We start from the raw sequence: 21,788 nt of genomic DNA on the forward strand, positions 1-21,788 counted from the left end.
ACACTTTATCTTTGGGTAAACTAGGGAGTGGCCTGTCTGAAATGATTTCTCAAATTAGTTTCTTGGAACGGGCTTAAGTCCCACTTATCTGACCTTTGACTTAGTAGTGGTTCTTCCAATGTTCTCTGCATCCTTTTACATTTATGTCCTTGTGGGAAGCTACGAAAAAAAAAGCAGCATCTAGTGGTGCTTGTGACATTGTTCTCCATTAAGCTAATATTACATTATTCTAGCTATTCTGCAGGATCTCATGAAGAGGTTTTCTGCTAACTAGCTAGCCCATATTTTGTAACTGAAGAGGCCAGAAATTGAATTTGTGATTTTTCTGCATGCAGAAGTTCTGCATGCAAAGCATTTGCTCTATCATAGGATACTGTATCTTCTTCACTGATATCAGCCAGCCCCAGCCTGGAATAACCACAGGCCTTGGCAGCTGAAAATTCTAGAAGTTGCCTTCCCAGCACAAATGAATGTTACCAGATTGGGGAATGTACTTTTTTTTTCTCCTTCCCATAAAGACACTGCCCATGTACATGGCAAATTGCCTGCGTCTCCTGATGTTTAATATTTTTTAAATAAAAATAATAGCTTCCATACTGTAAAGCCAAACAAACAGACAAACAAAGGAACAGCCTGTCTCTGGCTTCATGTTATTCTTAGGAATATCACAGCCATTTTGTGAGCGCACACGTTCTCAAATTCTAAATATACTTCAAGCCCCTAAGCCACCCTGGGGGTAGTTGGTGCCATAGCACCCCTATTGACTGATTCCATCTCCTCTTGGATTTTACATTTATTATCTTATTTATATTTTTAGATTGTAATTTAGGTTTATATGTTTTTATTATTACTTTTATTGTAAACCGCCCAGAGTCCCCTGCTGGGGGGAGATGGGCAGTGATATAAATATAAATAAAAATAAATAAAAAATAAAGACTGCTAACCCCTGCCTTACAGCAAATATAAAAGTGTTACAAAGGAGGCTACAAGCATGGGTATGATTGCTCTACTGTTCTTCATGAGTATTTGAACAAATGGCTTTGTGTTTGCAAATGCCCCCCTTCAAGTGCTTGTGACAACACTAAAGCCCCCCGTCAATTTTCCCAGTCACCTTGGAATTGGATAGTTCTTACTGAAAGAACGTTCCTTCTGTAATATTTAAACAAGGCTTCTTTAACAAAGCACCATAAGTGGTTTAAGGCTGTAGATGTTCCAGGACTCATTCAGAGACATAAGATTGATTTTGATCATTTTTTCTTTGGGCAAAATTTGGTGAACTTCAGTTGCCTAAGGTAATAGTAATGAAATATAGAACAATGAATGTTATATTTTCTAAGACAGAAAGAGATTAACTTTCCCATTTTTAAAACAAGCTTTTTTTCAAGTTCTTTCAGCATTTGAAAATGAGTTCAACATCTGTTTTTTGTTTCTTCGCTTCAGCTTTTGCCTTTCAGAAAATGCTCCTTTTTCAGAAAACTTTAGCTATGTTATTTCATCCCCCTGGTTCTGTCTTTTATCCCTTGGCTTATTATTAAGCAGCTGCTGTATTTGCTTTGAAGTGCTAACATTTCTTCCTATTGCCAAAATTAAATATTTCTGGATTGCAGTTTTACTAAGGCTAAAAGGATGTGATGCATTTCCTTCCTCAATCAGCAAAAATGACAGTAAGTGTAGTGGCTATGGATTAGGGATCAGGAATTAGAATTTGAATTCTCTGCTTTGAATCAATTCCTTATAAAACAAAAATTTGTTTTCTACCCACCACTATTCCTCTTTCACTATTCAAGTTCTATACCTGAACTTTCAATTTAATTTCTTCTTAATCAGATCAAATAGCAACTTAAAATGTTCTGATGCTTTTATCTTCAACTTCCAAAAAGCATAATAAACCAGCTTTTGCTCTTTTTAAGTGATATAACTTATTCAATTTCTTTTGAATATTGTGGTACTGTAAACATGCAGGATTTTACAAAGACCTGTGCGCTTTGTACATGTCCTACCTAGGTTTCCAATGTGTTAAAGAAGAGGCTATTGTATATTTTATATTTGCATTGAAGAGGCATGGACTTTTTTGCTACGATTACTAAAGTTCTGCCACAAAATACACATGAAAATGCTAGGTTTGCCCTCAAAGGTACTATATTATAGAAATAAAGACCCATTCCCAATTTCCCCCAAAAGACCTAGGAGAAAAACACCCAGATCCACCCTGCAACTTTGCATTGCTGCCTTTTCAGTGAAAGCTTCACCTCCCTCTAAAATGTTAAATGATACGTTGTCTGTCCTCTCACAGAAGGAAAAAATATGTAGCGGATACTATTCTTTCTTCAGTAAAGTTGTGAAAGTACCAACTGCCCAGACCAGATCTTTTCTTGCATACCCATGAATGAGGGAGAAGCTGTGAATCCCATCAGATCCAGGGACCTAGCAGATTGCCCACATCTGATTCCAGCACAAACCAGATTACTCCCTGATTATATAACAGTTCTAAATATAATGCTAGAAGTAAAATACTTCAGAAAAGGACCATGAGGTAAGACCAAGCATCCTAAGATAAGTTGCATATCAGTCAAAATACATGCAAATGGTCTTTCATTTTTATGCATCTAAAGACATAAACAGGATCCCAATTAATGTATTTATTTATGCTTTGAAAAGTGAAAAGGAAGCAGCTGGAGGAGAGATTAGGGGGAATTAAATCTCTTCTAGTCATGAGCTTGTGGTGACAGTTGTCAAGATAGATGCTTTGTAAAAGAATATGAGATTCAGCTGCCACCAAATGTAATATTAGATTTATGCAAGTTGCTTTGGAAACATAGATGGATTTTCTTTTAATTTTTGTTTCAAGCGTAGATATGGAAAGGCTGAAGTACAGCGAGAATTTTAAGTCTGTTTGTAACTACTGGTTACAAAGGATGCAGGGTGATTTCTTATGTTCTGACTACTTCCCACAGGCAGATGAGCCACCTATATGGCATAAGCCACTGAGATGGCTGAATGGAGTAGTTCAATCAACTTCCTGGAGTATATATCTGCTCCAAAGAGTATTTTTCAGCTGAGAATGTGATAACTTTGTTCTTCTAAGGGGGAACAGGGGTCAGAAAGGCCATATGATTGCATAACATTGTCATATAAGTAACTGGATTTAGTTTCACAGCTATGCCATAAATCCAAATCAGAGCACAAGCTCCCCCTCTGAAAAGGCAGCCTAATGGTGCCCCAGCATTATATTTTATTGTGTGATTATATGAACAAAATCAAATATTTTCTGCTTGTGCCACCAACCCCAGATTAAACCACTCAAATGGAAGCAGTCTTCATTTTGGGAAGAATTACTTGTTATAAAGTAACACTCCCACATTCCAGCTTAGTTCTTAGAGAATACTCCTTAGCTTTAACTTTAAAAAAAATAGAACTTTCATAAAAATGTACATTCTCTCAATTTCTTTAAAGGATCCCTTAACAATCTTGTATAATAAAACTTGTGATGGTGGAGAACATCCTTGATGCCTGGGGCTAGTTGAAAGATGGAGAACCTGTAGCCCTCCATATTGCTGAATGATTCCTCACCAAGATTCCGCATCAGTTTTTTACATCAACTGGGTCTTTTGGAAATTGAATTTCAGAAGCATCTGGAGAGTTCACAGGTTTTTCATCCCCAGTTTAACTAATCAAGTAAGGAATACCACAGCAGAAATGATAAAAGTAAACATCCTTTGTTCTCATCAAGGGCATGGTAAATACGTACATTGCCAAAACAGCACTAAGACACAAATATGTTTTTATAAAAACTCCAGTTTAATCTCATGGTTGAGACTTGGCAAAATTTCCAAGTGACGAAAGCACTAAAACAGAGGAGCAGCACTCCATGAAAACAATATCCATCATGATGATTAAATGAAATTCAACACATTCATACAAAGCCCAGACCCCACATTAATGGACTTGGTTTTCCCTCTCAAATTGAAAGCAATAGGAAGAACTGATCATCATTTATTTTGTGGGGAAGGGGAGGGGAGGAACAGGGATGTATCCTTACCTCAATTTTTTAAAATAAAAGTATCAGAAACAAAATGTTGAAAAAGTATACTTGTATCTTAAAGTATTACAGTTAAAGTGTTATAAACAATCTAACACAGCATACAGCATTTTTCATATACAGAAAAGTTGCACAGCTTGAGACCTTACAGCCACACAAGGCCCTTGAAAGCCTTGACTGCAGTGGATGTGCCCCTTCAAAAGTTGCCAACATGCTGTAATTATTACAATGAAAAAAGGGGGGAAATTATCAAATGCATGGGAAGGTTTTTGTATTTAATACATGTGACAAAATGTTAACTGAATTCACTTTTTAATTAAACGAAATCAATTTTATTTTTTTAATCCTTGATCTAACTTCTGGAGTGTTGCCCTCAGCATGCCACTGAAAAACCAAGAGCAGCCCTTGCCTTTCCTTATACCTCCAGAAGTTAGGCATCTTTGTTTAGAGCACAATAGAAGAAGAATCCCATCAATTTTAAGTTAAAAAGTTGCCCAGGGGTTCCCCAATCTCAGCTGAGATTATGTGTGCGTGTGAGTGTGTATGTTAATTCCCAAGTATTGAATGTGACAGGAAATTGCAGCACAAACAGTACTAAGAATGCAAAGTGGTGTACAAGCATCTTCCTACCTTCTTGTTCTCATCTCTCATCTCATAAAAACCACCACCAACCACCACTGGCACATCTTTCATGAGATAATTTGCAGATTGACTTTTTTGAGTGAGATCTGTTTCAGATGAGCTTAGCAATAGTTGGAAAGGTCTGTATTGATATAAAGAATAATTGCAGGAAAAAAGATTGGGAGAGATAGACTCCATGGTTAGTGGGATTGAGCATTTGGTGATCATACTAGTTCTTTCTCTATCAAAAGTCTGGGAAATCTATACAAGAAGAGTTTACAGCGAAGCCTAATTTCTAAACATTGGCTCTATCCAAGATTCAGAGATGCAGTGCTGCTTAGAGACAGTTCCTTAGGTCTCAATTACACACACACACACACTATACACACACACACAACATTAATCATTACAGATATTTTAGGATCTGAAGGAAAGAAAGGCTAGCTATAAAATTTGGACTGAATCTTTTTTTAAAGCAGCACTTTGAGAAATGCTCAGGTTCTACTCCTTCCACATATAAACTCTATGTGCAACCAGTCCTAACGTACTGGAGCACTGTTTTAGAAAATAGCTTTGTTCATAGAAAAATAGCCAATATACCATGCTTAAAGCAAATCCTAGGTTTTACTTAGGCAAAAGAACAAACCCTTCCACAGGTGACTTCTGCCACTCTTTCTTCCTCTTTAGATACCATTCAATGAGCAAGAGAATTCTCTTGGTTATCCTAGGAATGGTATAATGTACTAAAAACTTTCCTTCTAATTCAGCACTCTGCTTTACTGTTCTACCAACCCAGTGTTCCTCAACCTTGGCAACTTTAAGACTTGTGGACTTCAACTCCTAGAATTCCCCTTTACCTCTGCCTTTCCTTGCAGCAAAATTTTGCTTTCACCTGTGGGATAATTTCATCTATTAAATGTGACAAACTATAAAATTAAGGATTGTTGAAATCAACAAGTAATTACTTTGTAGTAGTATGTGTTTAACAATAACACCATCGCATATTCATAGTTCTCAATTTTACCACTATCTCATCCACCAGGGAAGAGAAATGAAGAGCATGAAAAGGCATTATTCTATCTGACGCCCACTTCTTCCATCCAGAATTACAGACCTCCTCTGTGGTTGGTAAAAGCAACTTGTAGATGTCTCTAGTCTTTGGCCATTCTTTGGAATAGTCATCTTGTTCCGAAGAGTGACACCCTCTGAGGCTGCCCCTAACAAATCATTAGAAGTTGGACTTGGAGAAGGGGTCTGTGTAGGGCTTCTTATGGGAGACAACAACACCCTAGAGTCTGCAGAGGAAGAGGGATGGTCCATGATAGGAAAGGGAGGACTAAATAGAATAAGGCTCTGAGGTCTTCCTGGTCTAGATCTGTAAGAAGGCTTCAAAGCCCCAGATGGTCTCTCCATTTTTGAGGACTGTGGATTATCTCCAGTAGTTTCTCCTTCAGAGGTTCTCTTTCGACGAAGAACTGGTGCATCCTGGGTGGTATTATGATTGGTAAAAGATGGGTCTGCTTTTCTAGTTGCAGCTGAATCCATAATGACTGTACTATTATTTTCTTTTCCCATCCCATCAAGTGGTGGACTCTTTGGGAGTTGCAGCTGACCTTGAGCATTTTGAATTGGCTTGATTTGATTTTTCTTGACTTCTGTTTCTTTATTCTCTGATGCCAATGAGATTCTGCAGTTGGGGTTTTGTGCCTGCAAAGGCTGGGGAACTTGGGTATATTGAATCTTTGGTGGAATAACTGGTACAGCTCGAGCCTGACACATCTTGACCATGAAAGATGTTCTCACTGCTGAAACACTTACAGGAGCAGAATTACGACGACCAGTGGTAGCATGAGCCATCATTATATATTCTAAGTCCAAGTCTTGTGGATCAAAGTGTGAACCCCAGAGGTTAGCTTTATTTTCACTTGGACAAGCAACAGGAAGGGATGGTGCAGAATCACTAGACTTAACTTCTTTCTGCCCACAGAGAAAGTGCCTGGGTGGAGTGGGGAAAGACAGGCTGTCAAAATTAAAAATGCTAGCAAGTGGAAGGACAGAATCCAGATTGAGAGAAGAGGGCCTTGGCTTTCCTTTACATGGAATGTCTTCACCTTTACTGATCTGCAACTCTTTAGCCGAACACGGTTCTTTCATGACAGGAGCTCTAGATCTGACATTCTGTTGAACATTAGGTGCAAGCTTTTCTGTGCAGCTTGAATTTAATAAACTGCACCCAGTATTAAATTGTGACAAAGAAGAATCTAGTTTCATGTTTTCTTGGCTTTCTTCATCTTTAAGCACTTCCTTCTCAACTGATGCTTTACAGGCAACACTATACAATCCTTCATGATCAGAGGGCAACTCTATTGTTGCAAAGCCTGCTTCATGACTTAGATATTTCAGGCTTGTTTCATGTGAGTTTGAAGTTTCCTCTGAACGATTCAGACAAGCTTCAGCTTTGAGACTTTCTTTCCATTGTCCTTGTGAATATTCCTTTACTCCTGGTTGTAGGTCACCACAAAGCTGTTCCTCATTTGCATTTGTAAAAGGTACTTCTATAGCCCAATGCCTCTTCAAAAAATCTTTACTGTCTAAGGAAAAACTACGACTGAAACATGGTTTCTTAGAATGACTCTGGGCCATTCCGTGCTTCTGTGGCTGAAACTCCTGAAGTGCCTTTCCTTGAGTTTCTTTCAAGGTAGGAGAATGAAGGGGGCTGGTAACCCACTGATGATCTTCCCATGGCTCTAGCAGTTCTAAACTTTGGACATGGTCACTCCATGTATCTTCTTCCTGTTGCTCAAGAGAGTTTTGAACTTGATCATTCATTCTGCCCTCTTTGACCCACAGGACTCCAGCTCTGCATATAATCTTTGAATTGGCCAGATCTTCTCTCTCTGAATATGTGTTACTGCTGTTTTCTAGCTGGGATGTTGTTTCAACTTCCTTCTCCCTTTGAAGAAGCCAACTGTTGCTTTCACATTCTGTCTGATCTGAATTATTTTCTTTGGAATATGGTGACTTGTCTCTTGAAAAAGCTGTGTTTTCTTGTAGTTCTGGTGGAAGCTTCCAGTTTTGGGGCTGAGATGGGAGGTCATTTTTGGTGTCACCATCTTGTGGAGAATTTTTTGAACATGGAATATTTTGCAGCTTCAGTGAGGTGAAGGAAACACTACTCAGCTCTCTGAATGGCTCAGAGTTGCAAAGTTGTACATCTTTTGATTCTTTGGAGAGAATGTCAGATATAGCTGATGGGCCTCTGATCAAGCTTTCCTCTTTGGTGGGGGCAGGTAGCAGAAGAGGACTACACACTAAACTTTTTGCTTCTGAAGATGAAATAGATGTAAGGCTAGGTTTTAACTCTTGTTGCTGGTCTGTCTTCAGAGCACTTTCAACAAATGAAAACTCCTCTTCAGACTCAACAATTTTCAGCTCTTGTTGAATTTCTGGCCACAATGGTTTCATCATAGTATTGGAATGATTATCAACAACCTGAAAAAGAGAAACCATCTAGATCATACAACTCCTCTTTATAAGTTGTGGCCCTTTTTAAAACCAACCACTTAGAATTTTTAGAGTAATAGCTAAGCATATGCTCTGTTGAAAGAATGAAAAATTCCTCCAAATCTTCCATTATCCTTTTCCATTAAAAAGCAGTATGCATCCAAATCCCACACACAGTAAACATTGCTAAACTGAATTTTCATCCACTGAAGACAGAAATCTTGCTATTTGTCCATGCTGCTTAGTTTGAAGCCAAATGTTAAAAATGAGGCACATATTTGAAAACTATGAACCAGTGGGAATAAATTAGCAAGTAATATACCATTTCAATCAACTATAACATTCTCAGTGGATGTGGATTTACATCAACTGAAACTCCACAATGCCCCCTCCCCCAAAGTCAATGTGAAGAGCAAGCTTGAAGATGTTATAATGCCAAAAGTTAATAAAATGTGGCACCCTAACACGGTTCTAATCTTGGTAACTATGAAATTAGAAACATGCTAAGAACATACAATGGGACTTTTTGGAACAAGCCAAAGACCTTTTTATTCCAGCATTCTGTGTCACACAGTAACCAACCTGATGTATCCAGGAAGCTCACAAATATGACACCTGGAAGACAGCCTTCTTCAACTGTTGCTCTCTAGCAGCTGGGTATTTTAAGAGCTTCTAGAGACAATATGCTGCCAACAAAAATAGTAGCTACGGATAAATACTGATAGTTTCATGAGTAGCTATTCCCCCTTTAAACCCACTTTCTTTGGTGGCCATCATCGTATCTAGTAATGAATTTCATAGCTGAAACAAGTACTGCCTTTTATCAATCATGTTTCTCCTCACATTTCACTTCAATGGAGGAGTCTTCAGTATAATATTGTGAAGGGAACGGGGACTTATCTCAAGCTATTTTTCACATTCCATCCATATGATTCTTCAGATGAAGGCAAAATCCATTTGCCAATTGACCATTATGAAAAATTTGCCAGGTGCTGAGCTTTGAGGATGATTGTTTCCCGGAGAGAAACGCTAAGAAATCCAACCTTAGGAAAAGACTCGAAAGGGAAGTGGAATTCAAAACAGGCCAATTAAGACGGAATACTTTCTATGGGTGCAGAATCTTGACTGCCTGTTATGGGACTAAAAATGGTCAGGGAAATAGAATGGAGTACTCTAGAAGATGATCAATGAACAGGAACAACATCTTGCAACATTTTATTGCAGGGCTCACCAGTACAGATCAGACTATGGCAAACTCAGAAATATATCAACTAGCATAGCTTCCTAACAGGATAATTTTAGTCTACTGTTAGGGCAGAGAGCCAGTACAATGTAATGGTTAAGGCATCAGGCTAGAAACTGGGACACTGAGTGTTCTAGTGCTGCCTTAGGAACAAAGGCAGCTGGGTGACCTTGGGCCAGTCACTCTCTCTCAGCCCTAGGAAGGAGGCAATGGCAAACCACTTCCAAAATGTTGCCAAGACAACTTCAAAGGCAAAAAGCAAAACTGACTCAAAGGTACAAAGACAAAACTGTTAGGGCAGGGTTCCCCAAAGTGGTGAATATCAACCCCCCAGGGCTGATGGGACTATCCATTGTTGTTGATGTTGTTTGTAGTGCTATGAATTAAAGTAGCATTTATTAAATTATTTTCATGTAGTAAATGTTTGGAGGTCAATGAACAATCTGAAACTTCACAAAGGGGTCAATGAGCTGAAGAGTTTGGGAACCCCTGTGTTAGGGCAAATGCAGGTATCTGAAAATCAGATGTAAGTGCTGATTAATATGGATAATGCTTTTCATGTATTTATTTTACCTCAAATCCACCCACTAACTGGTATTTTCATGGCAGATTATAAAGTTATTAAAAATGTAAGAATAGGAAACAGTAAGAGTACAATTAATAAGTAGCACTGGGGAGATATTACAAAACATATAAAAGCTACTATGCCAAGCTCACTTAGTGCAAGCACTTACCATTACAAATGAAATTGTAAATATATTTTTACAATGTTCATAAAAAGAGGAATGTTTTGACCTTGACAGAAAATTAAGGGGAAAGTCAGATGTGCCTCCTTGGATAGAGAAGGCCTCTCCTTTGTAGCTAACCAGGCTCACTCATCTTGGCAAGACCCCCGGATGAGGAACTCAAAAGATGACATAACCATCTGGGCAGATACATCAGGGAAGAAACATCTTTTGAGATACTTTGTTTTCAAGCCATTCAGTGCTTTAAAAATCAGCTCAGCAACCTTGATTTAAGCCTGGAAATGAACTAGCCATCAGTGCAATGGCATCAAGAGTTCATATTAGCCAGTCCAATGTTGCAGTTCTATTTTAATCTAACTGAAGTTTCCAAATAATCTTGAAAAGAGGCCCAAAAGGAAATCCAGCTCAGAGAAAGTAATGATGATACATTTATTTGCAGGGAACATAAAACTTGGGATTACAATCATCACTTTCATTATGGTGGTCGAATTGGCATTAATGTGATTCCCAGGAATTTTTCCATCCAGAGACCTGAGATCAGTATTATCTAACTTTACCGTTCAGCAATGGCCACATTTCTGGCCAAAGGAGAAGGGGAAAAGAAAAGGCTTATGGAATTTTTTGACTCAAAGGAAGCAAGTCAGGGATTTATTAGTAAGCAATGAGTGAAAAAGAGTTTGGATTCCCCCCCCCCCCCAATATGGCTCTCATTGATTTAAAATACCCCAATTCTTCTCGGAGACTGAATCCAATTTGAGATCTGGAAATTTGAATCCCCTACTGGTTATCACTAAAAATCAACAAACAGCTGTAGGGTTGTTGTTTTTTCCTGTTCAGTTAATTGGATGAAAATTCATTGAATTGATTGATTGATTGATTGATTGATTGATTGAAGTTATAGTGAGCCAGTTTGATCTAGTGGTTAAGGCAACAGGCTAGAAACCAGTAGACTGAGAGTTCTAGTCCCACCTTAGGCATGAAAGCTGGCTGGGTGACCTTGGGCCAGTCATTCTCTCTCAGCCCAGCTCACCTCACAGGGTTGTTGTTGTGGGGAAAATAGGAGGAGGAAAGAGTATTAGGTATGTTCACCACCTTGAGTTATTTATTAAAAAAAAAAATAAAGGTGGGATATAAAACAAATTTATTTATTTATTTATTTATTTATTAGAAGATAAAGGCAGCTCATTTTTTAAAAAAAGCTGCAGAGATGTTTTTGGTTTTTGTAAAAAAAACAGTGTTAGGGAAGACATTCTGATGACTATTTATTTGTGGAACTGGGTGACATTTGTAGAAATTTTATTTACCCTTCTGAGATAAAAATCAGATCAACACATTTCTATGTTTTAATGGACAAATGTTAAGAAAATTACAAGTGGGACAGAGGTGTCCCTAACTATGCAACCTGTAAATTTTCTGAATAGCAGGACTGTTTGTTTTTTCCCCAGATTGTACTTAGATCAGTTCTTAGACATTGCAGTGTCTTTGTGTACCTATGAAACTCTCAGTCATTAATGAAATCCAGAGACAGTTCAGAGCCAAATTAATCTGCTTTGGATGAATTCTGCTTTGATTTACATATTTATTGAATATGTCCAAATCATCATGATGTTCAAATCTGAAACACACTGTGTGAAAACATTCAGTGTCAAACACTATATCAACAATGATAGTTGTAGAGGAAAGAAGAGTTGGTGCCTTTTTCACAAAATATCAAAATTCTCCAACAACATGACATCCAAAGGAAGCTTTCAATACTTTTTCTTACCAGCTCCTTTAGGTGTGAATTATCTTCTTCTTTATCTACTGACACCTCCTGTGGCCAGCAGATCTGTTCTGGCATGTTAACCCCAAGCTGGTCTTGACTTGCTTTATCTGTCTGCTGCTGGCTTGCAGGGATCATAACCAGCAGGTTCTGTTCAAGGGGGAGCTTATCTTTCAAAGGTTGGCTGCAGTTGTTGCCACCACTCTTTGTCTCCTGAGTGTTGATTGTTGATTGAGGGATATTTACAGATTCCAGCTTCTTAACAATGGCAATTTCCTCAATAGCTGAATCTATATCAAAAATAAAAAGGAGATATACAGTACAAATCTTACAAGAAGAAAACAAAACAATCAAAACAAAACCAAGAAACAGTATAGATTAAAAGGTCAACTTATTCTAAATCAATCTTCCTCAATAAGATGCTGTCTGGATATGATGATAGTTTCAACATGATCTGGAAAGCACCATATTGGGAATGGCAGCTTTAAACTGTTGGGCAACCATATCTAGGCTGAAAGCTACAGAAAGCTCTCTTTGTTGCCTGCTAGTAGAATTTCAGGCTTTTGCAGCCCTACTAAATTGTCATAGAAGGGTGTGTTTGATCTTCACAGATCAAAGGGCCTCTTTATGATAGCCAAATCAGCTGTGGTTAAAAGTCTTTCAAGAGGTTGGTTAAAGACCCATGTGACAATAAGTAATGAACTGCCTTGTGAAGACACAGATTCTTACAGCCCCAAGTTGCCCATGGAAATGTAGAAGTGTCTAGCCACAAACCAATACAGAGTTAACCATAATTTCAATAAGTTTATATACACTCCATCTCTTTTAAAGTGGAGCTGTATTCAACCATGTCTCCAACAATGAATGTCCTTGCATTTATGGGATTTAGTGAATTAATCAGATAGCTTTCTTCAGATTGAATCTGCATAGAACAACAACCTATTTTAAGCTTACCTGTTATGGATTTGGACTCAGTCTTCTTTTCTTCCTTGACTGTGCTATGCTCAAATTGGTCATGGTTGTCTCCTTCAGGGACTGAGGAGGTAGCACTCTCTTTTTCCAGAAAAGAAGATTCTTGAAGGCCAGAGAAGACTGCCTTTTCTTTAACAGGCATGCGACAAGGTGTACTGTTGATACTGATGACTGCTGATACTCGAAGTGGCACTGAGACAGCAAAGGGCTCTGAGATGTTCAAGGCTTTATGTTGGTGACGGGGGGATGCTTCCAGGGGGAATAGAGTCCCATGGAATCCCAATTTGGATGTCCCATCATTTGAAGTATAGAACATACGGCATATCTTTGGGGAAGTCTGCTCATTCTCAGGGTCTTCAATGGCCCGGAATACCTTCAGTTGTTCAGGAAGTGGTTTCATTTGGGTTGGCCGTGGAATATCATTCTCTCCATTGTCCTCTGCTCCTCCCTCTGCTCCTTCCATGGCACCTTTGAGATCCCACTCCCTGTCTTGCTTGCTGAGGTCAGATGAGCTGCTAGGTCCTCCCATTCGTGGTTTCATCACTGGAACAAAAAACCCTCCAGCCATGATTGTGCGCTTAAAATGGCCTTTTTCATCATCTCCTAAGGAAAGAAGGAAGAAAGCAAAGCTGAATGTTGCCAATCTGCTCTCTTAAAGATGGGCAACTTTTTAATGGCCTGGCCTGTACATCGTTTATTAATCTGTTTGTTTATTTTTTGTTTTAGTCTTCAAGGGCCACAGACACATGTCTGGTGATGGAGTGACTCACTCAGATGTGGGGAGAGGGGAAAAAAGAATTTAAGGGCCTTTGAAAGAGAAAATTAATGGTAGATTGACACAACTATTTTGCTCCTTTTGAGAATAGTTAGTATCACAGAACATGGAACAACCCTGAGCACAAAATGGGAGGTTATCTGAGGATCCAAAATGGAGGTTATCTGAGGACTGCATCCCATGGGTTATTCATCCTAAGTTTGTTTGAACTCTTGGCTAGATAAGACTCTTCAGGGTATTTCTTCAAGAGCACAGAGAGAGATTAATATTCCCTTCAAAAGTGTGTCCCATCTTTATACTGGCACAGCAAATCCCAACTTTCAGGGCATCCTATGCATAGGCACCTGGTACAAATCACATTGATGAAAAAATGATGAGAAGTGTGTTGCAACATCATGATGCAAACTCTGGCCTTTCATACTTGCATCAAGATGTCAAACACAAGTACAAAATGACAAGGTTTGCATGGATGCTATAATCCTACGGTAAATGTTCTATTGAGAGTAGGGGCAATTCAGGCCGACTTAAAGAAAGCTTTTTCCTTGCACAGTACTTGCTAGAGAAGATTCCATTTTCTGTTAGACCACTGGTTGCATTTATTTCTAAGCTATCCCCCATTACAATAATAATTTCAGAAGCACTCGTAATGACCTGCCTTGGTACCTGCAAATCTGTACTCTGTATCCCAATCATGTAATCCATCTACTATACATTTGGAAATTGAGACAGGGAAAAGTATATTCAGTAAAAGAGAAACTTGGGGAAGGGGAGTATTTTCAACTTCCTTCTCAACTCTTTATCTTTTTTCCAAGCTAACAGGAACAGCTGCACAGAAACTGGAGTAAACAAAGACAGTTCCCATAAAATTGTTTTAAAAGATGGACAGGATGAAATATAAAGTTTGGGGGGGAGTGAAACAGGGAAGAAAATGAGAGGACCATATATATTTTTCCTCTCTCCCTTTGTCTGGATCCATGTTTGCAATATCTCCTCTCTCTCTCCCCCTCCATCTCTGAATCTGTTAATGTGGATTCCACTGCCCCCCAGAAATATGATAAACTCTCCCACAATCCCCCCTTGTCCCCTGACCCCATAGGCTGCAGTCCCCCAATATCTTAAGAAGATATTTCTTGATATAAGTGATATAAGTATGATATACAGTAAAGCAACAGCTTGCCACAAAAACATGTTTCTGAAGTAGTAATAATAATAGGGGTTTTCTCCAGATTGTATGGCATAACATGCATAATTTTGATTTAATTACAATTTTTAAATATCATTTCTGATAGCCAGCCTTTCACTGTAAAAATGTTCCCATGGTGATAAAAATAAACCCAAAATCAGTGATCAGTGATCAACCAGTCTATTTTGATACTGGCCCAATTTTTAATTAAAAAGCAATCAAAAAGCTTGGTGAAAAAGGATTCCTTCATCCAAGACCCAAAACTAATCTCAAAACTGGCAACAATCTAATCTCTAAGGGAAAATATGTTCCACAGTTGTGGTTGGCACTCCTGTGAATCCAGTCTTTCTCTAGTAATTGGATGACCCCAAAAAAGGCTTCTCTGAGAAGATATTTAATATTGTAGGAACAAAAATAACAGGAGAGGCAGTCTTAGAGGTAACCAAATCCTCAACCATTTGCAGTTTTATATATTAAAATTAATCCTCTGAATTAGGTTTGATCAGATACAGCCAACTAGTGCAGCTCTTTAAGAACTTACATTAAGTGGCCTTGCACCGATGAACTACTATACTGTAAATCTACAACTTTGTAACTGCCTTTAGCACAGTTTGCAAACTCTGAACCATCTTCAACAGCAGCTCCAGAATGTACCTCAGAAATCTAGGAGATTGCCAGAGCATGGATTACTGTGGAGAAGTCATTGCTATGCATCTCATAAATTCCACAAAGAGAAAATGGGTTCAGCAAGATGCTATCACACAAACTGGAAAGTTGCTCCTAACATTTACAAATCTCCCAGACTGCATAAATCTATGAGCAGAGTATCCTAATAGGAACTCCTCCTATTCAAGGGACTGAAATTTTGCTTAAACAATTGTGAAAATCTTGGCTATTTTTCTTGAAATAGTTCAGCAAGGGAAAGATGATGATGGGGTAAGGCAAGCCTAGCACTCTCTCTGGCCAATGACTGAACTGAGTACTTTTTGGTGGGTTTCCAACCTGCTGATTCTATGAACAGGACTATATCTTTTTGAGTAAATAAACAGATTAATATAAACAGATATATAGTATGTCCATCAAAACCACATAAATTCAGCTTCTGCTACTAAAAATGTCCAAATGAATTGGCAAAACTTTGACTCTTCCACATTTGACACACACTGGTGTTCCCCGTAGTAACATATGGCTGCGAGAGCTGGACCATAAGGAAGGCTGAGAGAAGGAAGATCGATGCTTTTGAACTGTGGTGTTGGAGGAAAATTCTGAGAGTGCCTTGGACTGCAAGAAGATCAAACCAGTCCATACTCCAGGAAATAAAGCCAGACTGCTCACTTGAGGGAATGATATTAAAGGCAAAACTGAAATACTTTGGCCACATAATGAGAAGACAGGACACCCTGGAGAAGATGCTGATGCTAGGGAAAGTGGAAGGCAAAAGGAAGAGGGGCCGACCAAGGGCAAAGTGGATGGATGATATTCTAGAGGTGATGGATTCGTCCCTGGGGGAGCTGGGGGTGTTGACCGACGGGACGCTCTGGCGTGGGCTGGTCCATGAAGTCACGAAGAGTCGGAAGTGACTAAACGAATAAACAACAACACAGCCAAAACTTACCTTCTACTGGAAGTGAACACAGTGAGTCCATGCTTTTAGCTGGTCGAATGGTTGCTTTTTCTGCAGAAAGAAAGGATGTAACAAGTTGAAAATATACCCACACACTGTGGCTATATGGAAATGAAAATTTTTAACAAGTGCAGCTACAAAGCAGAAAATGATTCAATATCCTGAGAATACATACAGAGATAGCTTTAATCTATGGTTAAAGCTAAGTTCACCAGCTAGCAAGGCACAAGATTAGTGAGGTGCAATGCCTTTCTTAATTTTTTTTAGTTCAGTGAAAAAAGGTGGGTTTTGTTCAATATGTTTATCTGCCAAAATAGAAATACAATTTTTGCAAGGATTTCCTAAGCTGCTTATTCGTAAACAGGCATACTTATGCACTGTTCTTTATTCAAAGAGCCCACTTTCTTCCTCCTAGGCACAGTGTTGGGCTGTTAATCAAGAATGGATTATTTTCCTCATCCTTTCTCATTGTGACAACTGTTTAGACACCTGTCTTTCATGTGAGATACTTATCTGTAACGGCTAATAAATATATTTGTCTCAAGAATTAAACACTATGTATAGTGATTGCATCTTCTTTGTCCTGCAAGGACTGTTGGAAGGAAGCCAGTAAATCTCCCTAATGAGTCACTGATTATCTCATAAAAACTCTAATCTGAAACACCAGACAAGACGAGGTGGACACATGTTCTGGGACTCCTTAGTAAAATGACTGGTATAGGCATATTCTTAGTAACAGATTGAGTAGACACACATTTGACCTCTGCCTGTGCATGCATTCAGCAAATTCAGAAATGCATGTTCAACACAGTAAAATAATAGACCGTATTCACAACAAGAATTTCATGGGCTTTTGGCTATGACTGCCTTTCATTGTCCTACTGGAGTGATACTTGGCATGATGCAAGAGGTTAAATATGCAATCTTGTCCATGTTCTTGTCAAGCATCATTCATACTGGCTTTTAATCCTTGTAACTTTATTAGCATGAATGATCTTTTGCAAAGTGCTGGAATGTTTTTCTGTTGGGCAGGGCCAAGCTAAGGGAGGAAAGATAAGCTACATTAATGAAGGCCATAGAGAGTCTTTACCAGAGATCTTCTGTCCTCGAACAAACACACTCCCATTGCGGCTCAGTTTAGTCTTAGCTTCTGATCCTGACCGGCCCAGATTAAAAATAGACTTCCATTTCTTGGACTTTGTAGATAACTTTCTCCTGAAAGATGAAATCAGAGATCAGTAAATGGGTAGCAATGATTAACAGTTAAATTATCAAGTTTTTAATGTGTCCCTTTTATTTGCTTTCATTTCCTCTCAGATTTTATTTTACCGCTTTTCAACTGTTCCAGCAAGGAAAGTGCTTGCCATCTTCAGCTAAAAAAAGATCAGGTAGCAGATGGTATGAAGACTTTTGTTTGAAACACAGAGGCCTCTTGCCATCAGACAAGCCAAGAAGCCAGATAGTTTGCCCCAGAAAATAAATTCTTTCCCTGACATCATTAATTATACAGTATATGTTGGTACTATGTATAATGCGGGTAACAGCCCTTCATGACTGGCCAACTCCACCCAGTGAATTTATGGGTAAAATAACATTTGATCTCAGGCCTCTAAGTTCAGTATAGCCTGCCATTCATGCTAACGCTTCATGGGATTCAGAAGTTTATTGCTCTTGTAAAAATGTGGCTGTGCAGACCAGGGCCGCAACTAGGGTCTGTGTCACCCAGAGCAAACATGGATTCCACGCCCATTTTGGCGCCCCCCCCCCAGCGCTCATTTTGGCACCCCCCCAGCGTGGCACCTGGGGCACATGCCCTGCTTGCCCCCCCCAGTTGCGGCCCTGGTGCAGACTATGATTCATGTTACGGCAATATGGTCAAATGCCATATGCCAAAAGTGATTTAAGTAACTAGAAAGCACTGATGACAATTCCATTGGGGCTGAATGGCATAAGCATCATATACCTACTTTTGCCATCTTGCAACAGTATCTGAACTGTGCACAAGAGTAAAATATAGACTTATCAACGATGCTACACAAATAAGCACAATTATAAAGAATGAAGATTAAGATAAACTTTGCATGTGCAACTGGGGGATGTTGCCAGTAGGTGGCTGTCTCATCACAGGTGTCTCAAGTCTTTGCATTCCACTCCTGTTGGTCAAACATTTGAAATGAAGCAAAGCAGAAAAGCTATTCCTACATCCATCTCTCCGCCTGATATTGGAGGTACTGACACTGACCAGGCTTTGATATTATCCTTCTCACAGCAATGCTGAGGAATTAGTGGGGTAAGCCTATATATTTTTAGTGCATATTCCAAGTTTTGATGTATCTATACTGTGCTGGGGAATATGGTTCCTCTTCTCAAAATTGCACTAAGCTTAGTAATGGAAGATATCAATGGACGATGAAGTGGGGCAGCAACAGCATTTCTCTCATAGTGCTTGGCTGCACACCATTATAGTTGCACCTAACAACATGCATCAGAGCACCAAAGAAGGACGGTTAGACAATGGTAGACCCTTGGATGCTAGGCTCTTTCATGGGGCCCACTTGTCTTTTTGTTCAGTTTTCAGAGACTTAAAAAAAAAGGACTACTTTACTTGCTGTCTGGTAGGTCAAGGACAGTATGGTAAAAGGAGCCTGTGACTGGAACAATTTCTGGCAAACTGTTCTCCCTTCGCTCTTTGCGGGCAGGGTGACAGGCTGAGAGGCTTCGGGCCTGAGCTTCTTCCAAGCTCACCAGCTTCATTGGCAGAGAGGTGGAAGGCAGAGTTAGGCTCTTCATCACAGGTTTATTCTCTGGAAAACAGGAGGAGGAGACATTAGAATCTAGCCTAATTTGAGATGGAAGAGGGAATGGCAGAGAGAAATGGAAAGGCATCAATAGATCTCTCAAGCACGGCCTTTAATGAGTGGACCTTCCCAGTGAAATTAACATTTGCAAATATGCTTGTTGGACAAATTCACTTCTTTCCCAGTAATTCAATCCAGCACCCTGCCCTCCACCCCAACAGTGCCTTGGTCAGCAGCCATACTCCAACGTGCTTTGGCATGCATCTTCTGAACATGAGGGTCTGTATTTGTGCTGAGCTTTGGGAAGACTAAACTCCTTTTCTAGTTTTTAAGGTGAAGCAACTCTTCTCTCCCATCCAGATTATTTTGGGAAATTTGTTCTGAAAATTGTTTTTCCTATTCAACACAGACTGCTATTGTTAGTAGGAAGTAGGAAGTTACAGCCCTGGAACTCAAAAAAACAAAAGTCCTGGTCATAAAAACAGCTTTCCCAGCTTCAGTATTGGCACTTTGGCATTTCTTCTAATTAACAGTGTTATTAATTGATATACTGGAAAAGCCATGGCAGAGAAAGCTCACCCAAAACACTCTTTATAGTAAAATGGAGGGCAAATCCAGATTAAACAGAAGTGAAACAGAATAAAACTGAATGGACAGGAAAAAAAATCTTATGATTGTGTTATCATACAATCTGAATAATGGACTTAGCATTTAATTTAACATAATATTTGACTCTTGTTTTAAATGTTATTACTATTATAAAGAAACCATTTAAATGGTGTTTTCTGAAAGCCTTTATCATGTTGTACTCCATTCATATGGACCAGTTTATATGAGAGACTGGGAAATTCCTATAATAGCTCTTGAACTTTTATTTATTTCTACTCATGATATGTGGTGAAAATAACCCCCTTAATCTGAATGTTTTGCCATTAACAGCTGCCAGAAAGGAACAGTTTAAAACTGCCTGTCCACATGGCAGCTGCAATATATGAGCCCATACTATTTACACTTTCTTCTTTTTTAAGATCTATTGCTAAACTGATTTTTCAGCATGATAGCTGCTCTAGCTAATGAATCAGCACAAAGATGGGTAACATAACATTCATGGGCAATAATGTGTTTGTAGACAATCTTCTTGGCACAAGGCACACTCCCTGTCATACCTCACTTAAAAAAAAAACTCTTTTAACCCAAAACTTGATGTATTGATGTATTGGAAACTGACAAAGTGAAAATCAAGGTGCCACCTGCTGGTATCATTTCTTTTCCCCAAGAAGGTTTCTGGTCCTCACAATATTCTTAGCAAAAAATAAATGTGCAGGTTGCAATTCAGTGCTTTGTTTGGAAGTATGTCCACCTGCTCAGGAACAAGACAAAGGTAACCAGGGATGGGAGAACACTTGAGGCACTAGTGATGTCAGGAGCAACCTCACCAGTTTTAGTGTCTTCTATTAAATGAAAACTGTATGCCTGACCATACCCACCCTTAGCATCAATTTGTAGATGGACAAACTCTGCATGGCAGTCATTTAGTGACAGCAATATTCTCTCAACATTTGAATGTGCCCACCAGCCCATCAAAATGCCCATTTATGATAGCTGGTAACTTTTAACTTAGTATCTCATGACTCTTCCTATACTTTTATTTTGTGATGAATTACTATAACAACATGAGTTGGGTCAATGATGAGGGCAAAGTTCTGAAATCACACGTCAAGTTCTCCCTGCTGTTGATTTCTTTTTTCCATGCTCCCTTTTTTGCTTCCCCAAGCAATCACATTGCAAGGTCAAGAGGAATAAGTAACAAAAGAGGATAATGAAAGCTGAGGCTTCTTCCTAGATCTCCATGGTACAATCTTCAATGGACAAGAATCTTTGGAACTTTTGTTCCAGTGTGAACTTGGAGGATTTAAACTCTTCATTCCTTTTGTGCAAAAATTAAGGGACTCATAAAGGCTGGATCTTCCCAAGCTTACTAATGTTCTGGAAGCAATTCAAAAAAGTCTTAAAGGACAAAATCAATTACAAATTGAGATGGGAGACTTTTGTCCACAATTAGTCAAGCTTCATATTAGATTAGTCATATCAAAAGAGTCCACTGTCAGATTCTACTTTTAAAAATATTCATGTAGATGGTCTTCATTTCTTTCTTCTATTTTCTTTTTCTTTTTTATATAGGATTGGGATTTAGGTGCACTGAATGAGTTCTTCATGAGACCTAAATAATGAAAAGCAATGTAAATAGGTTATGTGCTGAAAGGAACTAAGCTTAATGGCCAAAAGAATTCAGGTGGATTTGGAAATGGTCACTTCTGATGTAAAAGAAAATAGCTGAGAAAGACTTACCTTCATTCTCCTTTGTCCTGACACAAATGTTGTCACTGAAGATCTCATCTACGTGGTTCAATATAAACTCTATCACCAACTGTTGGACTCGCACTTCCAAGAAAGCGGCATCTCCATTGCAGCCCACTGCCTCAATCTCCTTAGACCTAAGCCATGATCAGAGAAGCAGTTG

At 38.9% G+C, this 21,788-nt stretch overlaps 1 protein-coding gene across 1 annotated transcript in view; it reads right to left on the reverse strand.

Annotated features, from left to right (window-relative positions):
* Window positions 1–3,777: 3,777 nt before the first annotated feature.
* Window positions 3,778–21,788, reverse strand: part of ARHGAP31 (Rho GTPase activating protein 31) — a 91,645-nt gene continuing 73,634 nt past the window's right edge. Inside the window, exons 6-12 of the mRNA XM_063305683.1 lie at window positions 21,617–21,762; window positions 19,075–19,273; window positions 17,560–17,684; window positions 16,461–16,520; window positions 12,870–13,490; window positions 11,919–12,205; window positions 3,778–8,152 (exon numbers count right to left, since the gene is read on the reverse strand). Coding sequence (XP_063161753.1) covers window positions 5,732–8,152; window positions 11,919–12,205; window positions 12,870–13,490; window positions 16,461–16,520; window positions 17,560–17,684; window positions 19,075–19,273; window positions 21,617–21,762 — 3,859 coding nt within the window. The 3' untranslated portion in view covers window positions 3,778–5,731. The remainder of the gene's footprint in view (window positions 8,153–11,918; window positions 12,206–12,869; window positions 13,491–16,460; window positions 16,521–17,559; window positions 17,685–19,074; window positions 19,274–21,616; window positions 21,763–21,788) is intronic.

This window comes from Candoia aspera, chromosome 5 (genome assembly GCF_035149785.1).
Source record: "Candoia aspera isolate rCanAsp1 chromosome 5, rCanAsp1.hap2, whole genome shotgun sequence".
NCBI classification, from domain to species: Eukaryota; Metazoa; Chordata; class Lepidosauria; order Squamata; family Boidae; genus Candoia; species Candoia aspera.